Here is a 22,479-nt window from a genome sequence, read left to right as displayed (position 1 = left end):
AAAGATTTCTTAAGCAATGCCCAACAAGCACAAGCAACCAAAGCAAAAATGGACAAATAGGACCACATCAAGTTAAAAACCTTCCACACAACAAAGGGTACAATCAACAAAGTGAAGAAACAACCCACAGAATGGGAGAAAATATTTGCAAACTACTCATCTGACAAGGCATTAATAAGCAGAATATATAAGGAACTGAAACAACTCTATAGGAAAAAGTCTAATAATCCAATCAAAAAATGGGCTAAATATTTGAATAGACACTTGCCAAAAGAAGACAAGCAAATGACAAACAAGCATACAAAAAAGTGCTCAACGTAATTGCTCATCAGAGAAATGGAAATCGAAAACTACAATGAGATGTCATTTCTCTCCAGTTAAAATGGCTTATATCCAAAAGACAGGCAATAACAAATGCTGCCAAGGATGTGGAGAAAAGGGAACCCTCATAACACTGTTGGTGGGAATGTAAATTAGTACAACCACTATGGAGAATAGTTTGGAGGTTCCTCAAAAACCTAAAAATTGAGTTACCAAAAGATCCAGCAATCCCCCTGCCAGGTACATGCCCAAAAGAAAGGAAATCAACATATCAAAGAGATATCTTCACTTCTATGTTTGTTGCAGCATTGTTTTCAATATCTAAGATTTGGAAGCAACCTAACTGTCCATCAACAGATGAATGGATAAAGAAAATGTGGTATATATACATAATGGAGTATTATTCAGCCACAAAAAAAGAATGAGATCTTGTCATTTGCAACAACATGGATGGAACTGGAGATCATTATGTGAAACAAAATAAGCCAGGCACAGAAAGACAAACATCACATGTTCTCACCTATCTGTGGGATCTAAAAATCAAAACAATTGAACCCATGGACATAGAGTAGAAAGATGGTTACCAGAGGGTGGGAAGAGTAGTTGGTGGTTGTGGGGGGATAGATGGGGATGGTTAACGGGTACAAAAAAAAATAGAAAGAATGAATAAGGCCTACTATTGGATAGCACAATAGGGTGACTATAGTCAATAATAATTACATATTTTAAAATAACTTAAAGGGTGTAATTTGATTGTTTCTAACTCAAAGGATAAATGCTTGAGAAGACAGATATCGCAGTCCCCATTATGTGCTTATTTCACATCACATGCCTGATTCAAAGCATCTCATGTACCTACTGTGTACCTAAAAAAATTAAATATATATATATATATAATTAAACCTTAGAAGCAAATATTACAGCTAAAAGTATAAAACTCTATGATAAAATATAGGAGAAAATCTTAGTGACCATAGGTTTGGCAAATATTTCTTAAATATGACTCAAAAGCATGAAGCATAAGAGAAAAATTCTTAATAATTTGAATTTCATGACAATTAAAAACTTTCTTCTTCCATAGAGACTATTAAGAAATTTAAGGTTAAGTCACTGACAATGAAAATATTTTAAAAAACGCATTGGGGCCAGGCGCAGTGGCTCACGCCTATAATCCCAGCACTTTGGGAGGCCGAGGAAGGCAGATCACCTGAGGTCAGGAGTTCGAGACCAGCCTGATCAATATGATGAACTCCTGTCTCTACTAAAAACACAAAAGTTAGCCAGGCTGTTGTGGTGCATGCCTGTAATCCTAGCTACTCAGGAGGCTGAGGCAGGAGAATCGCTTGAATCTGGGAGGTGGAGGTTGCAGTAAGCTGAGACTGTACCACTGCATTCCAGCCTGGGCAACAGAGGGAGACCCTGTCTCAAAATAAACAAATAAATAAATACAATAAAAAATAAGAAATAAACACATCAAATTTTTACCAAGAATATATAAATAACAAAACTCAATAATATGAAGTCAAACAATCTAATAAAAATGAGAAAAATAATCAACCAGACACTTTTACCCTAGATTATATAAAGATCAATATGCTCATAAAAAAATGCTCAATACCCTAAGTCACTGGGAAAATGCAAATTAAAACGACAAACAGTGATCTCTATACACCAACTGGAATAGCAAGAATTGTAAGCCTGACTATACCAAGAATTGGGGAGGTTGTGGAGAATCTGTAACTCTTACATACTGCTAGTGGGAATATTAAATGTTACAATCACTTTGGAAAAGTATGGTAGTTTCTTAAAAAGCTAAATGTACACCTATTGTACAAGCCCTGCCATTCTACTCTTAAGTATTTATTCAAGAGAAATAAAAATATATGCCCACCTACAGAATTGTACATAAATTTCTATAACATCCAACAACTGGAAATAAACCACATCTATAAAAAGTAGAATTTTTAGACAAATTGTATATCCATGAGTGGAATACTATGCTGCAATAAAAACAAACTATTGATACAAACAACATTGGTTAGCCTCAAATAATCATGTTAAGTGAAAGAAGCCATTTACAAAAGAGTATATCCTATATTTCATTCAATACAAACTAGTATATAGTGACAGAACACAAGTCAGCTATTGCCTAGGGACAGTGAAGTATTAGGGAGGGGAGTATTACAAATGTGCTTGAGGAAACTTTTGATGGGGATGGATGTTTTCATGATCCTGAGTCCATATAAGGGAATTCCCATTAGATTATCAGTGCATTTCTCAGCAGAAACCTTACAGGCGAGGAGAGAATGGAATGATATGTTTAATGTGTTGAAAGCAAAAAAAAAAAAAAAAGAAAAAGAAAAAGAAAAAATAACCCCCAAAACAAAAAAAACAAACAAAACTGTCAGCCAAGCATACTCTATACAGCAATGCTGTCCTTCAGAAATGTAGAAATAAAGTCTTTCACAGACAAGCAAAAGCTGAGGGAATTTATTACCATGAAACCTGACTTACAAGAAATACTTAAGGGAGTTCTTCAAGTGGAAACAAAGGGACAGTAATTACCATCATGAATACATATGAAAGAAAGTACAAAACTCACTAGTAGAGGTAAATACAAAACTCACTGGTAGAGGTAAATACAAAACTCACTGGTAGAGGTAAATAGTCAAATCCAGGATACTCCAATACTGTATAAATTATACGCATTGCTAGTATGAAGATGAAAGTCACAATGGTCAAAAATAACGGAAGCTACACTAAGTTGTTAAGGAACTCACAATATAACAAGACAAAAGTTGTGACATCAAAAATATAAATTGTGAGGAAGGAAGGTAAAAGCCTAGAGTGTTTGTATGTGTCAGAAGTTAAGTTGTTAGCTTAAAATAGTAGATTATAACTATATGATGTTTTATATAAGCCTCACGGTAGCCACAAAACAAAAATCTATGGCAGATATACCAATGCTAAAGAAAAAGCAATCAAATCTTAGCACTACAGAAAAGTATCAATTCATAAAGGTAAACTATAAAAGAGAAAGAAAGGAACAAAATAGCTACAAAATAACCAGAAAACAAACAAGAAAATGGCAGTAGCAAGTCCTTATCTGTCAATAATAACCTTGAATGTAAATGGATTAAATTCTCTTATCAAAAAACAGAGTGGCTGAGTGGAAAAAAAAAAAGAGCCAACTATGTTGCCTACAAGAAACTCACTTATGCTTTAAAGACATACACAGGCTGAAAGTGAAGGAATGGAAGATGATATTCCATGCAAATGTACCAAAAGAGGGAGCAGGTGGCTATACTTATATCTGGTAACGTAGACTTCAAGTTAAAAATTTTTGCAAGAGACAAAAAAGGACATTATTTAATGTTAAAAGAGCCAGTTCATCAGGAGGACATAACCATTGTAAATATTTATGCACCCAACATTGGAGCACATAAATACATACAAAAATTATTAATGGACATAAAAGAACAAAATGGATAGCAATACAATAATAGTAGGAGATTTTAATGTCCCACTTATAACAATGAATAAAGCAACCAGATAACAAATAATAAGGAAATACTGGACTTCAATTGCACTTTTGACCAAATGGATCTAACAAACATACACAGAACTTTACATCCAACAGCAGCAGAATACACATTCCTCTCCAGTACACATGGAGCACTCTCCAGGATAGACCATATGTTAGGCTGCAAAATAAGTCTTAACAAATTTAAGAAGACTAAAATCATATCTAGTGTCATTTCAGATTACAATAACACGAAACGAGAAATCAATATTAGGAGGAATATTAGAAAATGCACAAACATGTGAAAAGCAAAGAACATGCTCCTGAACAACCAATGGGTCAAAAGGGAAACTAAAAAATATCTTGAGACAAACAACAATAGAAACACAACATATCAAAGGGGAGTGCTCATACACTGTTGGTGGGGAGATGAAATAGTACTGCCACTATGGAAAACAGTATGGAGGTTCCTGAAAGAACTAAAAATAGAACTACCACATAATCCAGCATTCCCATTTCTGGGTACGTATCTCAAAGTAAGAAAATTAATATATATTGAAGAGATATCTGCACTCTCATTTTTATTGTAGCATTATTTATAATAGCCAACATATGAAATCTACCTAAGTGTCCATCAACAGATGAATGGAAAAAGAAAATGTGATATATACAACAATTGGAATATTATTCAGCCATAAGAAGAATGAAATCCTGTCATTTGCAGTAGCATGAGTAGACCTAGAGGTAATTATGTGAAATGAGATAAGCCAGGCATAGTAAGACAGGTTACCAAAAGCTTAGAAGGGTAGGGGAATTGAGGGAGATGACGAGAAGTTGGTTAAGAAGTTCAAAGATACAGTTAGATAGATGGAATACATTCTAGTATTTGATAGTTCAGTTGGGAGACTATAGTTAACAATAACCTATTGTATATTTTAAAATAGCTAGATGAGAAGAATTGTAATGTCCCCAAAACAAATATAAATGTGAGGTGGTGGATATCCCAGTTACCCTGAATTTGCTCATTACACATTCTACGCAAGAATCAAAATGTCACAAGTATGTGACAAAATATGTACAACTATTATATATACATAAAGAAAAATATGTACAACTATTATATATACATAAAGAATTAATATTGTTAAAATGTTCATACTGCCCAAAGCAATATAGAGATTCAACACAACCCTTTTAAAAATCCCAATGCCTTTCTTATCAGAAATAGCAAAAGCAATAATAAAATTTGTATGGAATAATAAAAGACCCCAAATAGCCAAAATAATTCTGAGAACAAATGAAGTTGGAGGCATCATACTTCCTTTTTTAAGATAGTATTACAAAACTATAGTAATCAATATCGTATGGTCCAGGCAGAAATACAGACACATAGACCAGTAAAACAGAATAGAGAGCCCAGAGATAAATCCAAACACAAATAGTCAATTTGTTTTTGACAAGGGCATCAATAAAGCCCAATAGGAAAAGGATAATTTCTTAAATAAATGATGCTGTAAAAACTCTATTTCCATATGCAAAAGAATGAAATTTGACCCTTATCTGACATCATGCACAAAAATCAACTCAAAATGTATAAAAGGCCTAAATACAACACTAGACACTGTAAATCTCTTAGAAGAGAACATAAAGGAAAAGCTCTTGTACATTAGGCTTGGAAATGAATTTTTGTATATCATGTCAAAAGTGCAGGCTACAAAAGCAAAAATAAATAAATGGGATTAAATCGAATTAAAAAGCTTCTAAACAGTGAAGGAAATAATCCACAAGATGAAATGGTTCCTATGAATTGAGAAAAAAATATTTGCAAACCATATACCTGTTAAAGGGTTAATATCCAAAATTTATAAATAACTTGTTCACACAATAATGGAAAAACAAATATCCTGTTTAAAAATTAGAAAAAAGACAAGAATAGACATTTCTCCGTGGAAGATATAAAAATCTCCAACAGGTATATGTAGAGGTGTGCAACATCAATTAATCATCAGGGAAATGCAAGTCAAAACCGTTATGAGATACCAGTTAGGATAGCTATTATAAAAAATCAAAATATAACCTGTGTTGGCAAATGCGTGGAGGAAAGGCAACACTTGTACACTGCTTGTGGGGATGTAGATTAGTACAGCCATCATGGAAAACAGTATGGAGGTTCTTCAAAATTAATATTTTAGAAATATTAGAAATAGAAATGAGATCGTCACATTGTAAAGATACGTGCTCTCCCATGCTCATTGCAGCATTATTCACAATAGCTAAGATATGGAAACAATCTAAGAATCCATGAATGAATGAATAAATAAATAAGCGGTGGCACATATGTATACACAATGGAATACTGTTCAGCCCTAAAACAGAATGAGATCATGCCATTTGCTACAACATGGATTAGCCTGGAAGACATGCTAAATGAAATAAGCCAGACACAGAAAGAAGCATTTTGTATGATCTCACTTCTATGTGGAAACTAAAGAAAAATTGAAATATACAGAGATAGAGAATAAAACAGTGGGAGTTGGGTGATGGGGAGACACAGGTCAGAGTACAAAGTAGTAGCTATGTAGGCTGAACAAGTCTAGAGAGCTAATGTACAACATGTGGACGATAGGTAATAAAATGATACTATGTATGGGATTCATGCTAAATGAGTGGATTGTAGCTGTTCTTGCCATACACACAAAAATAGGTAACTATATGAGATGATGAATATATTCATTTGCTTCACTATAGTGACCTTTTTACTATCTCTATGTATCTCATAACATCCTGTTGTATACCTTAAATATATATTTTTAAAGTATACGTATTGCATTTTAGAAAATGCAAGCTAGAGCATAGTGACAGAAAGCAGATCAGTGATTGTTCAGGGACAGTGAAGTATGATTGAGGGAGGGAAGTATTACAAGTGGGTATGAGGAAACTTGATGGGGATGGCTATCTTTATGATCTTGAGTGTGGTGATGTTTTCATGGGTTTATGCACATTTTAATATTCGTCAAATTATACATTTTAAAAAGTGCAGGTTATCTTACATCAGATTTACCTAAATGAATCTTTTTACAAAAGAAAGAATAATAAAGAAACAAAGAAAAAACTAACAAAAATTAATAGATGTAAACTAAAGTATATCGTTTAAGTGGTTTAAAAACTTCAACTAAAAATGAAATACTTTCAGATTATATTAAGAAATAACTATATGCTCTTTATAAGTGAATTATTTAAAAATATAAAGACAGAGCCTGTTTTAAAAAAATAGAAAATGTTATGCTATGGAAACACTAACTGAAAGAAAGCTGATATATCATAAAAATTAGTTCTTAGGGCAAAAAGTATTAGGAGAGATAAAGAGGAATATTTCATAACTATAAAAGTGTCAATCCTATAGAAAGATATAATCTTATTTATTAAAGAAACCAAATAACATAACCTCAAAATTTATAGAACAAATGTTAAAAAAAACTAAAAGGAGAGATAGACAAATCCATGATGATTGTCAGAGATTTTAACACAACTCTTGCAGTAACTAGAAAATACACATAGAAAAGTTACAAAACACACATTCTGTTACTACATCTATCAACATCATAATATATATAGTCTTTTGAGGTAGACATAGAACATTTATCACGGTAAACCATATGCTGGGCCAAAAGGCAATGACAATAAAAGTCAAATGATGGAAACATAAAGTGTATATGCCCTGGCCACTGTGGCATTAATTACAACTCAATAAGAAAGATACCTTGAAAATTTCCTGAAGTCTGAAAATTAAACTACAGCTTTCCAAATAATCCATGGATTAAAAAAGGGAATTAGTAAATAGTTTGAGCTGAAATTAAAATACACATCAACAGTTATGAGATACAGCTAAAGTAGAATTTAGAGAAAAATTTACGGATTTAAATGTGTATATTAGAAATCAAGTAAGGCCCAGAGTCACTGACTTAACTTTCTTCCTTAAGAAGTTAAAAAAGAGAAAATGAAACTCAAAGTAAGTAGAAAGAAGGAGGTAAAATTAGATGTCAATGACATAGAAAATGGACAAACAATGGAGAAAATTGATGACTCCAAAAGATAATTCTTGGAGAAGTTAAAAAAAATTATAAACTCTTAGTAAACTAAACACAAAAAGAGAGAAAACAGAGATAACCATTCTCTGGGCGAAACAGGAAGTCACTACACATTATATAGACATTAAAAGGATGGTAATTACACCACTTGATGCCAATAAATTAGAAACCTTAGAAGAAATTCTTTGACAATTACAATTTACCAAAACTAACACACACAAAAGAAAATATTAATATTGCCATTCATGTTGAAGCAATTGAATCTATAATTAAGAACCTTTACACATATGTGCACATGCATGCACACGCACACGCACACACACACAGACACATACCACCCTGCAGGCTCAGATGGTGACAGTATCAAATGACTACATTCATTAATTCTTCCAAACATTTTAAAATAAAAAGATGCAAACTTTACACAAACATATAAGGTAGGTCAAAAGGGACAGCTTCAAACTCATTTTATGAGGCTTGCATACCCTGCTACCAAAACTAGACAAGGATACCACTAAAGAAAGTAAAATGACAAGGCAAAATCTCTCATCGGAAAGGATTAAAACATCTTAACTAAAATATAAAAAATAATCCAATGATATAGAAAAAAAAGCCCATTACAAAGTGGGATTTATTTCAAGAATGCAAGATATAATTCAAAAATGTATACAATTTACCATGCTAACAGAATAAAGGAAGAAATAAATCCTATAATCATCTCAGTGGATTCAGAAAAAAGGATTTGGAAAAGTTACACATATTTATGATAAAAAAGACACAGAAAATATAGAATAAAAGGGAACTTAATTTGATGAAAGACATTTTACAGAACTTACAAATATTATTCTTAATGTTGAAATACTGAGCAGTTTTCCACTAAAGAAAAAGATGTCTACTACTTCCACTTGTATTAAACACTATTTTCTAAGTCCTACCAGTGCAATCAAGCAAGAACAATTAATTTAAAAAATTTTTAAGATAGAAGAAAAAGAAATACATCTGTCGTCATTCACAAGTGACACCACTAGGTATGTTGAAAATTCCAATGAATCTTTTAACAAACTCCAAGAAATGTTAAGTGAATTTAGATAGATAGCTGGGTATAGAGTAAATGCAAAAATATCAAATGTATTTTATTTTTACATGCTAGCAGCAAGCAACTAGAAATATTTACAATAGCATCCTAGGAAATCAAGTACCTAATGATAAATCTAACAAAGATGTGCAAGACCTCTAAATTAAATAAAACATAACAGAGTATTAAAGAAGGCCTAAATAAATAGTAGATTATTTACATGTACATATGCATACGTACATGGATTGGAAGCCATAGTATTGTTAAGACAAATCCTCACTTAGCTGACTTATAGATTTAATGCAATACCAATTTTAAAACAATAGCATATTTTGTTTTGGGGATTGACAAGCTAATTTTAGTTTTATATGAAAATGAAAAGGCCTTAGGCTAGCCCAGAAAATTTTGAAGAAGAACACAGCTGACAGACTTACTCAACTAGATTAGAAGACTTAGTATAAAGCTATAGTAATTAGGACATTGTAATACTAGTACAAGGACAGAATATTAGATCAATAGAACAGAACTTATAGCCCAGGAGAAACAACATATATAAGGTAACCTGACTTATGAGAATGACGCCATTGTAATTCGGTAGGCAAGAATAATCTTTCCAATAAATGATGCTGAGTCAACTGGATATCCACATAGGGAAAAAATTCAATCTCTAGCTCGCATCAGACGTATACATTAAGTTAAGATGGCTCCTGGACCTAAATGTGAAAGCTAAGATGATCAAACACTTAAGAAAGGAAGCAAGTACAAAGACAGAGGAGGTTATCCTCTTGAATATCCTCTTGAACTCTGGATGAGAAAACTTTTCATAAACCGGATAAAAAATCACTGGCCATTAAAGAAAACACTGACAAATTGAACTTTAAGCGAGTGTAAGGTCATGCACAGATTGGGAAAAAATATTTTCACTATACATATCCGACAAAGAACTCTTATCTAGACTATACAAAAAAACACTAGAATTAAAAAATTGAAAATAGGCAAATGGTGTTAAAAATTCATCACAAAAGAGGACGTCGAAATGCTTAAAAACCATAACAAAAAGTGCTCAACATTATGAGTCAGTAGGGAATTAAAGATAAATACCAGGACTAGATGTCACTATATACTTGCCAGAACACAATTATTAGGACCAGGGTTTGGCAAACTATGGTTCATGGGCCAAATCTGGTCTGTAGTCTATTTTATATGGAACATGAGCTAAGAGTTATTCTACAAGCTATAGATCTGCATATAATCCAGATAGAAATTAATAGAAATAATTATTCAAGAGTCATTGGTAGATAGATTTTAATTATTTCTGTGGATGATGCAAGTCAGGAAAAGTATATAAGCAATTGGAAGGAACAGAATCCTGGGGAAGAACGGGGATAAAGCAGAAAATGAAGAAAATGATTTGGAGCAGACAGAGAAATAGGAGAAAAGGAAACCAAATGAAAAATGTGTCATAGGTAGCAAAGAATCGGAGAATTATGAACAAAACATCATTGACTATATCAAATGCCACAAAGGGAGCTAGCACTGGAAACTTAGTTTTTAAAGTGTGTTCCATGAACATTTATGTATCTCTGAAATCTTTTCAATAGTTTCATGAAGTCAAAAGTATTTCCATAGAAATATTAATATGTTATTTGCTATTTTCAATGTGTTTACAATTTTACTGATAATGCCAATGTAATGGTGGGTGAAACTGCTGGTGCCTTGGCATGAATCAAGCAGGTGACACCAAACTGTACAAGAAGTTATTGTATTCTTTATCACTATGTACTTTTAGGGAAAGAAGCCACTATTACTTAAGAATATACTTTATGAAGTAGTAAAAAATATTAATTTTATTAAATCTCAATATGTGGGTACACATCTTCTTAACAACCTATGTAAGAAAATGAGAAGTACAGGAAGAGCGCATCTTCTGCATACTGATATAAGATGGTTGCTTTGATACCAGTACCATGCTGTTTTGGTTACTGTAGCCTTCTAGTATAGTTTGAAGTCAGGTAGTGTGATGCCTCCAGCTTTGTTCTTTTGGCTTAGGATTGACTTGGCAATGCGGGCTCTTTTTTGGTTCCATATGAACTTTAAAGTAGTTTTTTCCAATTCTGTGAAGAAAGGCATTGGTAGCTTGATGGGGATGGCATTGAATCTGTAAATGACCTTGGGCAGTATGGCCATTTTCACGATATTGATTCTTCCTACCCATGAGCATGGAATGTTCTTCCATTTGTTTGTATCCTCTTTTATTTCCTTGAGCAGTGGTTTGTAGTTCTCCTTGAAGAGGTCCTTCACATCCCTTCTAAGTTGGATTCCTAGGTATTTTATTCTCTTTGAAGCAATTGTGAATGGGAGTTCACTCATGATTTGGCTCTCTGTTTGTCTGTTGTTGGTGTATAAGAATGCCTGTCATTTTTGTACATTGATTTTGTATCCTGGACTTTGCTGAAGTTGCTTATCAGCTTAAGGAGATTTTGGGCTGAGACGATGGGGTTTTCTAGATATACAATCATGTCGTCTGCAAACAGGGACAATTTGACTGCCTCTTTTCCTAATTGAATACCCTTTATTTAAAATGTTCAATAATACGTATAGAACAGTCACTCTAACAGGGCTGCCTATAGGACTGTAATTTACCTTCATCCTTTGTACCATGAAAAAGTTTCTCTTGTATGGAAAAAAATTATAAAGAATTTAAACATACCTGTTTGGAGAAAGAAAACTTAGACCTGATTTTCCAAAATATCTTCATGTTTAAAATATATGTACAGCTTTGGTTAAAAAAAAAAAAAGATGGTTGCTTTGAGAAAAAGTACCTATGCAATTGTTAGAGTTGCAAGATTAACTAGCCATGTATTTTTTCATAGACTAACATCTTTACTCGACTGCTAGACACACTAGAGTTATTCAGACTTGGGTATTTGGCAGCTACTTTCTCAATAATGGATGACTTGAGCCTGTCAAGTTAAGCAAAAAATAGATGCTATTTGCTGCCAATGATAAAATCTGAGGTTTCAAGTGAATAATGTAATTTTTGGAAAATGTCTATTCATCCCTGGGAGATTGAACTTTCCCAATATCTTAAGATTTTTCCATTAAGGTTGATGAAGATTATCAACGTATATGATTTTTGACATTGTATGGTGAAATATACCAACATTGAGAAAATATGTGTAACTTGGTGAACCAATATTTTCTTAATGACCTATGCCTGATGTTACAATATAAATCATGGGTAAAATATCCATGTGAAGTACTGAAGTAAAGTATTCATTTGAAATATCCATTTCTAGATACATTAGTGGATTTTAATGTAACAGTATATAAAAAAGTCAGTGATTTGGTTTCTGATTGTACATTGCCACAGAACTTAAGAAACTACTACTTGCGGAGTTTTAGTGCACTGTCAAATAAGAATGACCGCAATTATCTGAACCACAGCAAATTGTTGCAATAAATTGGATGAAAAAAACAGAGATGAGAATCTAGCTATCTTCTATTAAGTCAGATGATTAAAGCACCTTGAAAAACTGTAAAACATTTCTCTAACGATTAGTGACATTGAACATTTTCTTCATATGCTTGTTAGCCATTTGTATGCCTTCTTTTGAAAAATGTTTGGTCATGTCTGTTCCCCAGTTTTTAATGGGGTTGTCTTTTGTTGTTGTTGAGTTGTTTGAGTTCCTTATAGACTCTGGATTTTAGTCCCTTGTTGGATGTATAGTTTGCAAATATTTTTTCCCATTCTGCAGGTTATCTGTTCACTCTGTGGATTATTTATTTTCTGCATAGAAGTTTTTTAGTTTAAATCCCATTTGCCTATTATTGTTTTTGTTGTTTGTGCTTTCAAGGTCTTAGTCATGAATTTTTGCCTAGGCCAATGTCCAGCAGAGTTTTTTCCTAGGTTTTCTTCTAGTGTTTTTGTAGTTTCAGATATTACACTTAAGGATTTCATCCATTTTGTATTAATTTTTGTATATGGTGAGAGGGATGAGAAATTATTTAATGGGTACATTGTACGTTACTGAGTGATGGTTACACTAAAAGCCCAGGCTTCACCACTATACTCTATATTCATATATCAAAACTGCACTTGTACCCCCTAAATTTATAAAAGTCAAAAAAAGAAAAAACTGTAAAACAATGTCACTCTTCTTGCTGATTTTGTTTTGGAAAATATAGCTTTTTTTAATAGAGCTAATTATTTATGTTAACATGTAATGGATTTACTATTGTTATTTTAAATAAATGTAGACAAAAATAATTTAAAATTTCAATTTTAATTTCAAAGACATTAAATGCTGATGGATATAGCTCATATAAAGGCAAACTCTCTGGAATCCTTAATAATGTTTGAGTATACAGAGATCATTAGACCAAAAAGTTTGAAAATTCATAAATTAAACAATTAAGTAGTCACTAGTGAATGCATAGAAGACAGATTTGGTTGTGTGGTAAAGCTAAAAAATTGATTCTTATGAGATACATTATAAATGTTGATAAGGAAGACATGAGAGTGACATATAGGTTTGGCAGTAAAGTTTGGAAGACAGAGTGGCCACCACCTAAATTAGTATACAGATTAGAGAAAGCATTTTTAAAATTCAGTTGTTTATTTTTTCTTAAATTAAATTATAAATTTAAGGAGATCCTTGTCAAAATATCCAGGCTTTTAGAGTAGAACAAGGCAAGTTAATGTTAACGTTAATATGGAAAATTAAACTTTCAGTAATGTCTACACAAGCTCTAAAAAATGCCTAATGAATAGGGACTAACCATATCAGATAATAACATTTATGTAATAGCATTTATAATTAAAAGTGTGAAATTGGCATTTGATTAGACAGTGTAGTGGAATAAAATGTGAACTTCAGAAACATGTCCAGGCATATAAGAATATTTAATATACTATAAAGATGGCATCTCATATCACAGGACAGATGGACTTTTTAAATAAATAGCATGAGACAATGGAAGAATTAGTTTTAAGAGACTAAAATTGAATGTGTATGTCACAACGTACAAGAATAAACTCCAAATGTATCAGAGGTCTAAATGTAAAAAATGAGAAAAATATGTGTGATTTATTGTCCAACCTGAGTTAGGGGAAAGAATTTGTTGCCATTACTCTCAACATAAAAAGGAAATCTGATTGACAAGATGAACTACATGAAAATAAAATAATTTTGTATGGCAAAATACCATAGCTATATCAAATAGCAAACAGAAAATATTTTCATTTATAACATGTAAAATGGTTAGTGTCTATAACTTATAAAGAGCTATTAAATTAAGAAATAAAAATGAAAAAAAATCAGAAAAAATGAGCAAAAGGACACTTAAAACTGATTTAGCAATGGCACTTAAGTGGTTTTCATACATTTAATCATATGAACTTCAGCCAAATAAAATAGATGCAAATTAAAACTACACTGAGGTAACATTTCTTACTTATGGGATTTGCAAAATTTAAAAAGTTTGAAAATAAACTTCATTAGCAAGGCTTTGGGGAAACAGAGGCTTTCTTGCATTGCTGGTGGGAATGCAAAATGGTTCAACTCCTAACTACATGTACCCTTTGATCAATCAACTCCTCCTCTAAGAATTTATTTAGAAGATAAATTCTGAATACATTTGAGCAAGAATTTATTTAAAAGTTAAACTTCCAATAATATGAAACACACACATGCACGCGCACACACACACTCACACACACACACACAGGACAGACACACATGCACGCACGCACACACACAGAAGGACACACACACACACACACACACAATTATTCTTAGTAGAATTATTGGCAACTTCCAAATGTTGGAAACAACTTACCTGATTATACACAGAAGATTGGTTAAATAAAGTATATCAACACAATCTATTATTAGTGAGTGTAAAAAATAATAGAATGAATTTAGCTTTTAATTGGAGTATTTAGGCCATTTACATGACAAAGTTGGGTGCATATCTATCATCTTACAAATTGATAGAGTGATTTCCAGGACATATTTCCAAGTAAAAGAACAAAGCAAAACAAAGTATTAATTTGTATGTAGCACTTTATCTTTTAATTTAAGAATGGAAAAATAACAATATGTGTATTTGTGTATAATCATTTTTTTTTGCAAAAATAAATTCAAGAAGTATGCCCTAGAAACTAATGAATGGGTTAACCACGGAATAGAAGAGGAACTGACTCTTCTCTGAGTATTTTATTTGCCTAGTTTTGACTGTTGGAGCATCATATTAAAGTTTTACATATTAAAAAATAAAGTCAACAAGGTTGGGGAATACATGCAAAAACAAAACAAAATCCCTAAATGTGAACAATTGGTATCAGAACCACAGAGAAAAAAAATTCAAAATAATCCTAGCATTTTGAAGACAATGCTTTGACTATATGCCCTTGGTGGAAAACATTCTAAAGATAAAATTGCAATGAAATTTTAAACACTGCATTTCATTTGTTGGTAGTGGTATGGGTATAGAAATTCTGAAATTAATTTCTTGTATTGTAGGATATAGAAAACATAAATAATAAATATATCAATGGTTTGGGGACAAAGTTACTCACTATGAGAAAAATGAGGAAAAATAAAGAATTGGAAAGTAGCAAAAGAGTCCTGTGCTCGTGAATTGGGATTAAAGGTATTGATATATAGGAGCAATGATATCCTATTAGCAATGAGCATACTGAGCTTCTGCATCCTGCTTTATAAAACCATTGCCCACTAAAAGGGTTTCTTGTAAGAAATGGCTAATTTCGGAACTGGGGCATGGAAAGTAAAAGGTGAGTCTGGCAAATGCTCAAAAGCTGATGGGATATATGAAAAGGAGTTCTTATTAGAAAAATATGAGACAATTTGAGCATCAAAATAATTAAGGGCAATAATGAATCACATATATTACACTGAATACAAAAGAATCCAGGAGTCTCCACCAACATGAACTAATAAATAACAAAGACTTGGAGGGAAAACACTTCCTTACAGTATAATGCCAACAAATAAAGGCAGGAAGAATAATAAAATGAGAAAAATTATCATTGTATCACCTTAGTAATAGATAGCTTAGGGAAGAATCATCAATGGATTTGAAATCCATTAGGTCAAAGTTTATTGGGAAACAATTTCTTAATTTCCAAATATACGAAGGTTTTTCTATTTTGAAGTCATTTCTATTTCTTTTGAATTTCAGTCAAAGAATAAACAATTTATTCCAACCCTTTGGAATGTGTTGAGGAATTACTTTATGGTCAGTTTTGATAAATATTTCTTGTGCAATGATGGGAATATGTATTCTTCACTTGTCAGTGAGTTCAGGTTTGTTAATTGTTTTCATACAATCGCTGAGAAGGATGTGCTAAGATCTTATGCGATGATTGTAGACTTGTCTATCTGTCCCTGAAGTTCTGTCCTCTTTTACTTTATAATGTATATACTATGTATATTACATATGTATCTACATATAATTATGTACATACAAATTTATTATCTTATGTCTTCCAGATGTATTAAATCTTTCATCAGTAAGTAATCTTCTTTCACTGGAGTATTTGTTTTTTGCCGAAAAGTCTATTTTGACAAATATTAATATAGCTATACAGTCTTTCTCTTGGATAGTGTTTAGATGGAGGAATTTTCTTGTTTGTTTTTATCCTTTTACTTTCCTTATGCTTTATATATGCCTCTTGTAACATATAGTTGTCTTATTTTTTTGAAAGCCTATATGACAGTCTTAGAATCCTTAGTAATTCATATAATTAGGGACATATTTGGTTTTAATTCTGCCATTCAGTATACGTTTTATATTTTTCTATCTTTTATTGACTCCTTTTGGATTTATCTTATTATTTCATTTTATCTTTTATTTGTAGAGACGGAGTGTTGCTTTCTCACCAAGGCTGAAGTGTCATAGCACGATCATAGCTCACTGCAACCTCAAGACACCTGAGTTCAAGTGATGCTCCTGCCTCAACCTTCTGAGTAGCTAGGGCTATAGGCACATGCCACCATACCCAGCTAATTTTTATTATTTTATAATAATCTTCTGTAAATTTGGAAATTCGCCATCTCTAATCTGCCACAGAGTTCTTAGGTTTTCATTTTTTAATTAATTAATTTTGTGTGTGTGTGTGTGACAGAGTCTCACTCTGTTGCCCAGGCTGGAGCGCAGTGGCATGATCTCAGCTCACTGCAGACTTGACCTCTGGGGGTCAAGTGATCCTCCCACCACAGCCTCCCAAGTAGCTGGGATTACAGGCGTGTGCTACCATACCTGGCTAATTTTTGTATTTTTAGGAGAGATGGGGTTTCGTCATGTTGTCCAGGCTAGTCTTGAACTCCTGGCCACAAGTGATCCGCCTGCATCGGCCTCCCAAAGTGCTGGGATTACAGGTGTAAGACACTGTGCCTGGCCCTTAGTTTTTCATATTATGCTTAAGTTCCATATTTTCTAGGTGTTTCTCAAATCTTAATGTCATTTGTTATAGTTTGCAGTTTCTTGCTGAAGTGTTTAAGATCAGCATGTAATTTCCATGTGCACATTCCAAATGATTATTTAAAGTGTATGTCTGATAATTCAATTATCTGAAGTGTTTGTAGGTTTATTTCTGTTATCTCTTATTGTCCCATACCTGATTCGTGTTGTATTGTCTCTTCATATATCTGCATATCATTGTATTTCAGTGACAGCATTTGAAAATTATTGAAAGAAATAAGTTGAAATCTAGGATGATGGGGTTTTTTTGTTTGTTTATGCCCCAGAATTGGAAACCTGAATAATATGAAATCATCTTAATCCAATTTTAAGGCCCAAGATTTCTCTCATTTACATAGATGACTTGAACCAGGGCTGAATTCCATGTCTATGGTGATTTAATCCTGGTCGATCCTTATTCCTAGTGTCTGGTTTTTTGTGATCCCAGAATTAAATTCAGGTTGGTTGGCCCTTGCCAGACTCTGTATTCCTACTTTAGTCCTCCATTGCTTGTGAGTCTGAAATGATCGTCTCCACCTGTCAGTCATATCTTCAGGTTTATAATGCATCATTGGCAAAAGTGAACTAGAAGTCATAATCATTTTTCTTGGGTTTTTGTCTTTTTCTGGATCTTAGCCAATAGCAATTTCTATTTCATTAGCTTCTTAGGGCTTTTAGTGTTTTATCCATGTGTTTATTTGCCTTTAGCACAAGAGTCATTGCAAATTACTCAGTCTTTCATTACTAGAAGCTGATGCAACAATATTCTATTTTGTCTGGGTATTTCCTTTGTAAGCACCATAAAAGCTGGCATCTTTTTAGATGAACTCTTTGTGATGGCTAGGGCAAAATCTGTGAACTCTTGAATTTGTAAGTCAAACTTACGTAAATTCATTTTTGTCTTTTGGGACAAGCTTCACGACTTTTTATTCAAAGGTGTCTATGCTATACACAGGCAGAACAATCTACAATAGAACAATCTTAAAACTTAAATGTATTTGATCAATAAACCCAGAGTCAAAATATTTAGATGATATTAGTGAAGATTAAATAGAAGTCTTGATCTTGTTGCACACTTTACCTGAATCTTTACAAAAACATAAATATGAAGAAAAATTATTTACACCAACTGGAAAAGGAAAAAAGCAGGAAAGTAAAACCCCTAAATTCCAATTGTTTACATTTCTTGGCTTTAATATTAGCACTGTTAAGGCATTTATGAATACCTCAAATATAAGCAATAAATGATCATTTCTTTCCCTTTAAACTGCTACAAATCTTTAAAGAAACAAATTTTTTTTTCTTTTTGTATACCCAGAATTCAAGAAGACAATTAAAACTGAGAGAAAATAGTACATTTTAGGTGTCATAGCAACGAAAATTTAGACATATTTACTTCATGATGATTTAGATTGCATTATTAATTTTTCTACTGAAAAGGATAGGAATTTAGAATAAAAATACTAAGGTTAATATTCTGGGATACATGTAACTTTTCAATATAAGATTGAAATGTTATATTTTTAAAATTTAGACTTTAATTTAATTAGACTTTATGTCTTTCTCATTTTCAAAGCATTTTAAATATTTCAAATATTTTGTATCTGTGTTGCAGAATTCATTGGCATACTAATGCATAAAATAATTTAGCAGCATAAATGGAAACTTTATATTTACATATTAATACACATTACATTCCTTTCATTATTGTTAACCTAAATATCAGATAAATAGGTTAAGAATAATTACTAAATAAAAGAACCCGATCAAACGCAAATGTTACCAGTCGACGTCTGTACGTTGTTCACAGTACATAATCCGAAAGTATTGAGCATAGCCGCTGCAATTCTTATGGCCAAAAAGTTTTATTTACCTATAGAAATTGCCCAAACAATAGCAATCTTCATGATGGCCTTAGTCCGCGAATTGAAACGGCTATGCTCAATAGGATTACGTATTGCTACATACCGATCCAGCGATATAGCGCAGAGGTGCATGATGGACGCTGTTGAAAATAAAACATCTAAAGAAATCCAGACGGGGCACAAATATCTAGGTAGTGGCCAGACATAATCTGAAAGAGAACAGAGAGAAGACAAGAACATGTCATCCAAATTGTACTGACTATAGTCTTAAATTTTAGTCTGCTTATATTTTCTCATAATCTAAACCTTTTAAAGAAAGTGAAATTTAGGAAGCATTATTTTCCATAGTGATGATGATGATGATCATGATAATGATACCTTCAGCATGACATATATTTTATTGAGATAAAATTTACACAACATAAAATTAATCTCTTTAAAGTGTACAATCCAATGGCATCTAGTACATTCACAATATTGTGCAACTAGCATCTGTCTCTAGTTCAGAAACATTTCATCACTCCAAAAGGAAACTGCATACCGTTAAGCAGTTACTCCCCATTCTCCCATCAACCAGCTCCTGGCAATCTCTAATTTGCTTTTTATCTTTTTTTAAAAAAATTATTATTATACTTTAAGTTTTAGGGTACATGTGCACAATGTGCAGGTTAGTTACATATGTATACATGTGCCATGCTGGTGTGCTGCACCCATTAACTCGTCATTTAGCATTAGGTATATCTCCTAATGCTATCCCTCCCCTCTCCCCCCACCCCACAACAGTCCCCAGAGTGTGATGTTCCCTTTCCTGTGCCCATGTGTTCTCATTGTTCAATTCCCATCTATGAGTGAGAACATGCAGTGTTTGGTTTTTTGTCCTTGCGATAGTTTACTGAGAATGATTATTTCCAATTTCATCCATGTCCCTACAAAGGACATGAACTCATCATTTTTTATGGCTGCATAGTATTCCATGGTGTATATGTGCCACATTTTCTTAATCCAGTCTATGGATTTAACTAATTTGGATATTTCATATAAATAGAATCATACAATTTGTGACTTTTTGGGTCTGGCTTCTTTCACCTAGCTAATGCTTTTGAGGTTTATCTATTTCGTAGCATGTATCAACACTTAATTCTTCTTTGTGGCTGATGCTGTTATCAATTGAGGTTTTTTTGGAAGCTGTTGTAAATAGAATTGTTTTCTTAAATTCTTTCATGGATTGTTCATCACTGTGTATAGAACTACAAATGTCCTGCAACTTTGCTGAATTCATTTATTAGAGCTATGTTTTGTGTTGACTCTTTGGGATTTTCCATATATAAGATCATGTCTTCTGCAAATAGAAATAATTTGATTTATTCTTTTCCAATTGTCCTCTGCCTTTTATTTCCTCTCTTTGCCTAATTTCTCTACATGGAATTTTCAGTACCATGATAAATGGAACTAATGAAGGTGGGCATTCTGCCTTTTTTCCCTGATCTTAGAGGAAAATCAGTCTTTCATTATTGACTGGGTTTTGTTTTTGTTTTTGATAAATGCCTGTCAAGGAAATTTTCTTTTATTCCTAGTTTGTTGAACATTTTTTTATCATAAAAAAGTGATGGACTTTTGCAAATGCTTTTTCTGCATCAATCGACATAATCATGTGGTTTGCATACCTTCATTCTATTAATGTGATACATTACATTGATTAGTTTCTGTATGTTGAATCCCTCTTGCATCCCTGAGATAAATCCCATTTAGTAATGGGTATATAATATGGTGCTGAATTCAGTTTGCTAGTATTTTATTGAAGACTTTTGCATTTATATTAATAAACAGTACTAATCTATAATTTTCTTGTAATGTCTTTAGCTGGCTTTGATATTAAGATAATGCCAGTCTAATAGAATATATCACAAAATGTTTCTTCATCTTCTATTTTTTAGAAGAGTTTGAGAAGAATTGGTGTTAATTTTTGAAATGTTTGGTGAAATTCAAAAGGAAAACTTCTTGTCTTGAGCTTTCATTGTTGAGAGGTATTTGATCACTGATTCAATGTAGTTACTTTTTATATGACCCTTCAGATTATTTCTCCTTGAGTCACTTTTGGTAGTGTGTGTTTTTAGAAATTTTTACATTTCATCCAGGTTATTTAATTTACTGGTGTATAATTGTTCATTGTATTGTTTTATAATCCTTTTAATTTTTTTGAGATAGGATCTTGCTCTGTTGTCCAGGCTAGTTTGCAGTGGTGTAATAATGGCTCACTGCAGTCTCAACCTCCCGGGCTCAAGCAATCTTCCTAACTAAGCCTCCTGAGTAGCTAGGGCCACAAACATGTGGCACCATACCTGTCTAATTTTTAATTTTTTTTTTTGTAGAGATGGGTTTTCACCATGTTGCCTAGGCTGGTCTTGAACTCATAGGCTCAAGTAATCCTCCCACCTTGGCCTCCCAAGGTGCGAGGATTACAGGCATGAGATACCACACCAGGAGGATTGGCCAGCCAATCCTTTTAATTTCTGTAAGGTTAGTAGTAATACCCCCACTTTCATTTCTGATTTTAGTAATTTGTGTCTTCTCTTTTTTCCTTAGTCTGTCTACCTAAAGATTTGTCAACTTTTTTGATCTTTTCAAAAAAAGAAAAACGTTTGGTTTTATTAATTGTCCTTATATTTTTCCTATTCTTTATTTTTTATATTTCCACTAAACTTCATCATTTCAGTTATTTTGTGAGTTTGGGTTAAACTTGCTCTACTTTTCTAGTTTCCTATGGTATAAAGTTAGGTCATTAATTGAGTTCATTTTATTTTTAAATGTAGCCATTTACAGATATAAATTTCCCTCTGAGCACAGCTTTTGATGCATCCCATAATTTTTTGGTATATTAAGTTTTTATTCTGCCATTCTCAAAATATTTTTGAATTTCATTTGTATTTTCTTCTTTCACTTATTGGTTGCTTAATATTGTTTAATTTTTGCATATTTGTAAATTTTTTAGTTTTCTTTCTGTTACTGATTTCTACTTTGAATAATAATATTTTAAATGTATTAGGATACTTTGAATAATAATAATATTTTAAATGTATTAGGCTACTTTGAATAATAATAATATTTTAAATGTATTGACAT

General features: G+C 32.4%; 1 protein-coding gene across 2 annotated transcripts in view; it reads right to left on the bottom strand.

The window, feature by feature from the left end:
* HTR2C (5-hydroxytryptamine receptor 2C) overlaps nucleotides 1-22,479 on the bottom strand; it is a 324,015-nt gene that overhangs the window by 42,501 nt on the left and 259,035 nt on the right. Inside the window, exon 5 of one of the 2 annotated variants that reach the window (XM_004064736.5) lies at nucleotides 19,368-19,568. In XM_004064736.5, the coding sequence (XP_004064784.1) occupies nucleotides 19,368-19,568 (201 nt within the window). The remainder of the gene's footprint in view (nucleotides 1-19,367; nucleotides 19,569-22,479) is intronic. The other variant, XM_004064738.4, reaches the window with a different exon arrangement.

Source organism: Gorilla gorilla, chromosome X (assembly GCF_029281585.2).
Source record: "Gorilla gorilla gorilla isolate KB3781 chromosome X, NHGRI_mGorGor1-v2.1_pri, whole genome shotgun sequence".
Lineage (NCBI taxonomy): Eukaryota > Metazoa > Chordata > Mammalia > Primates > Hominidae > Gorilla > Gorilla gorilla.
The sequence above is the reverse complement of the archived record's forward strand: the minus strand, read 5'-3'. Positions and strand labels throughout refer to the sequence as shown.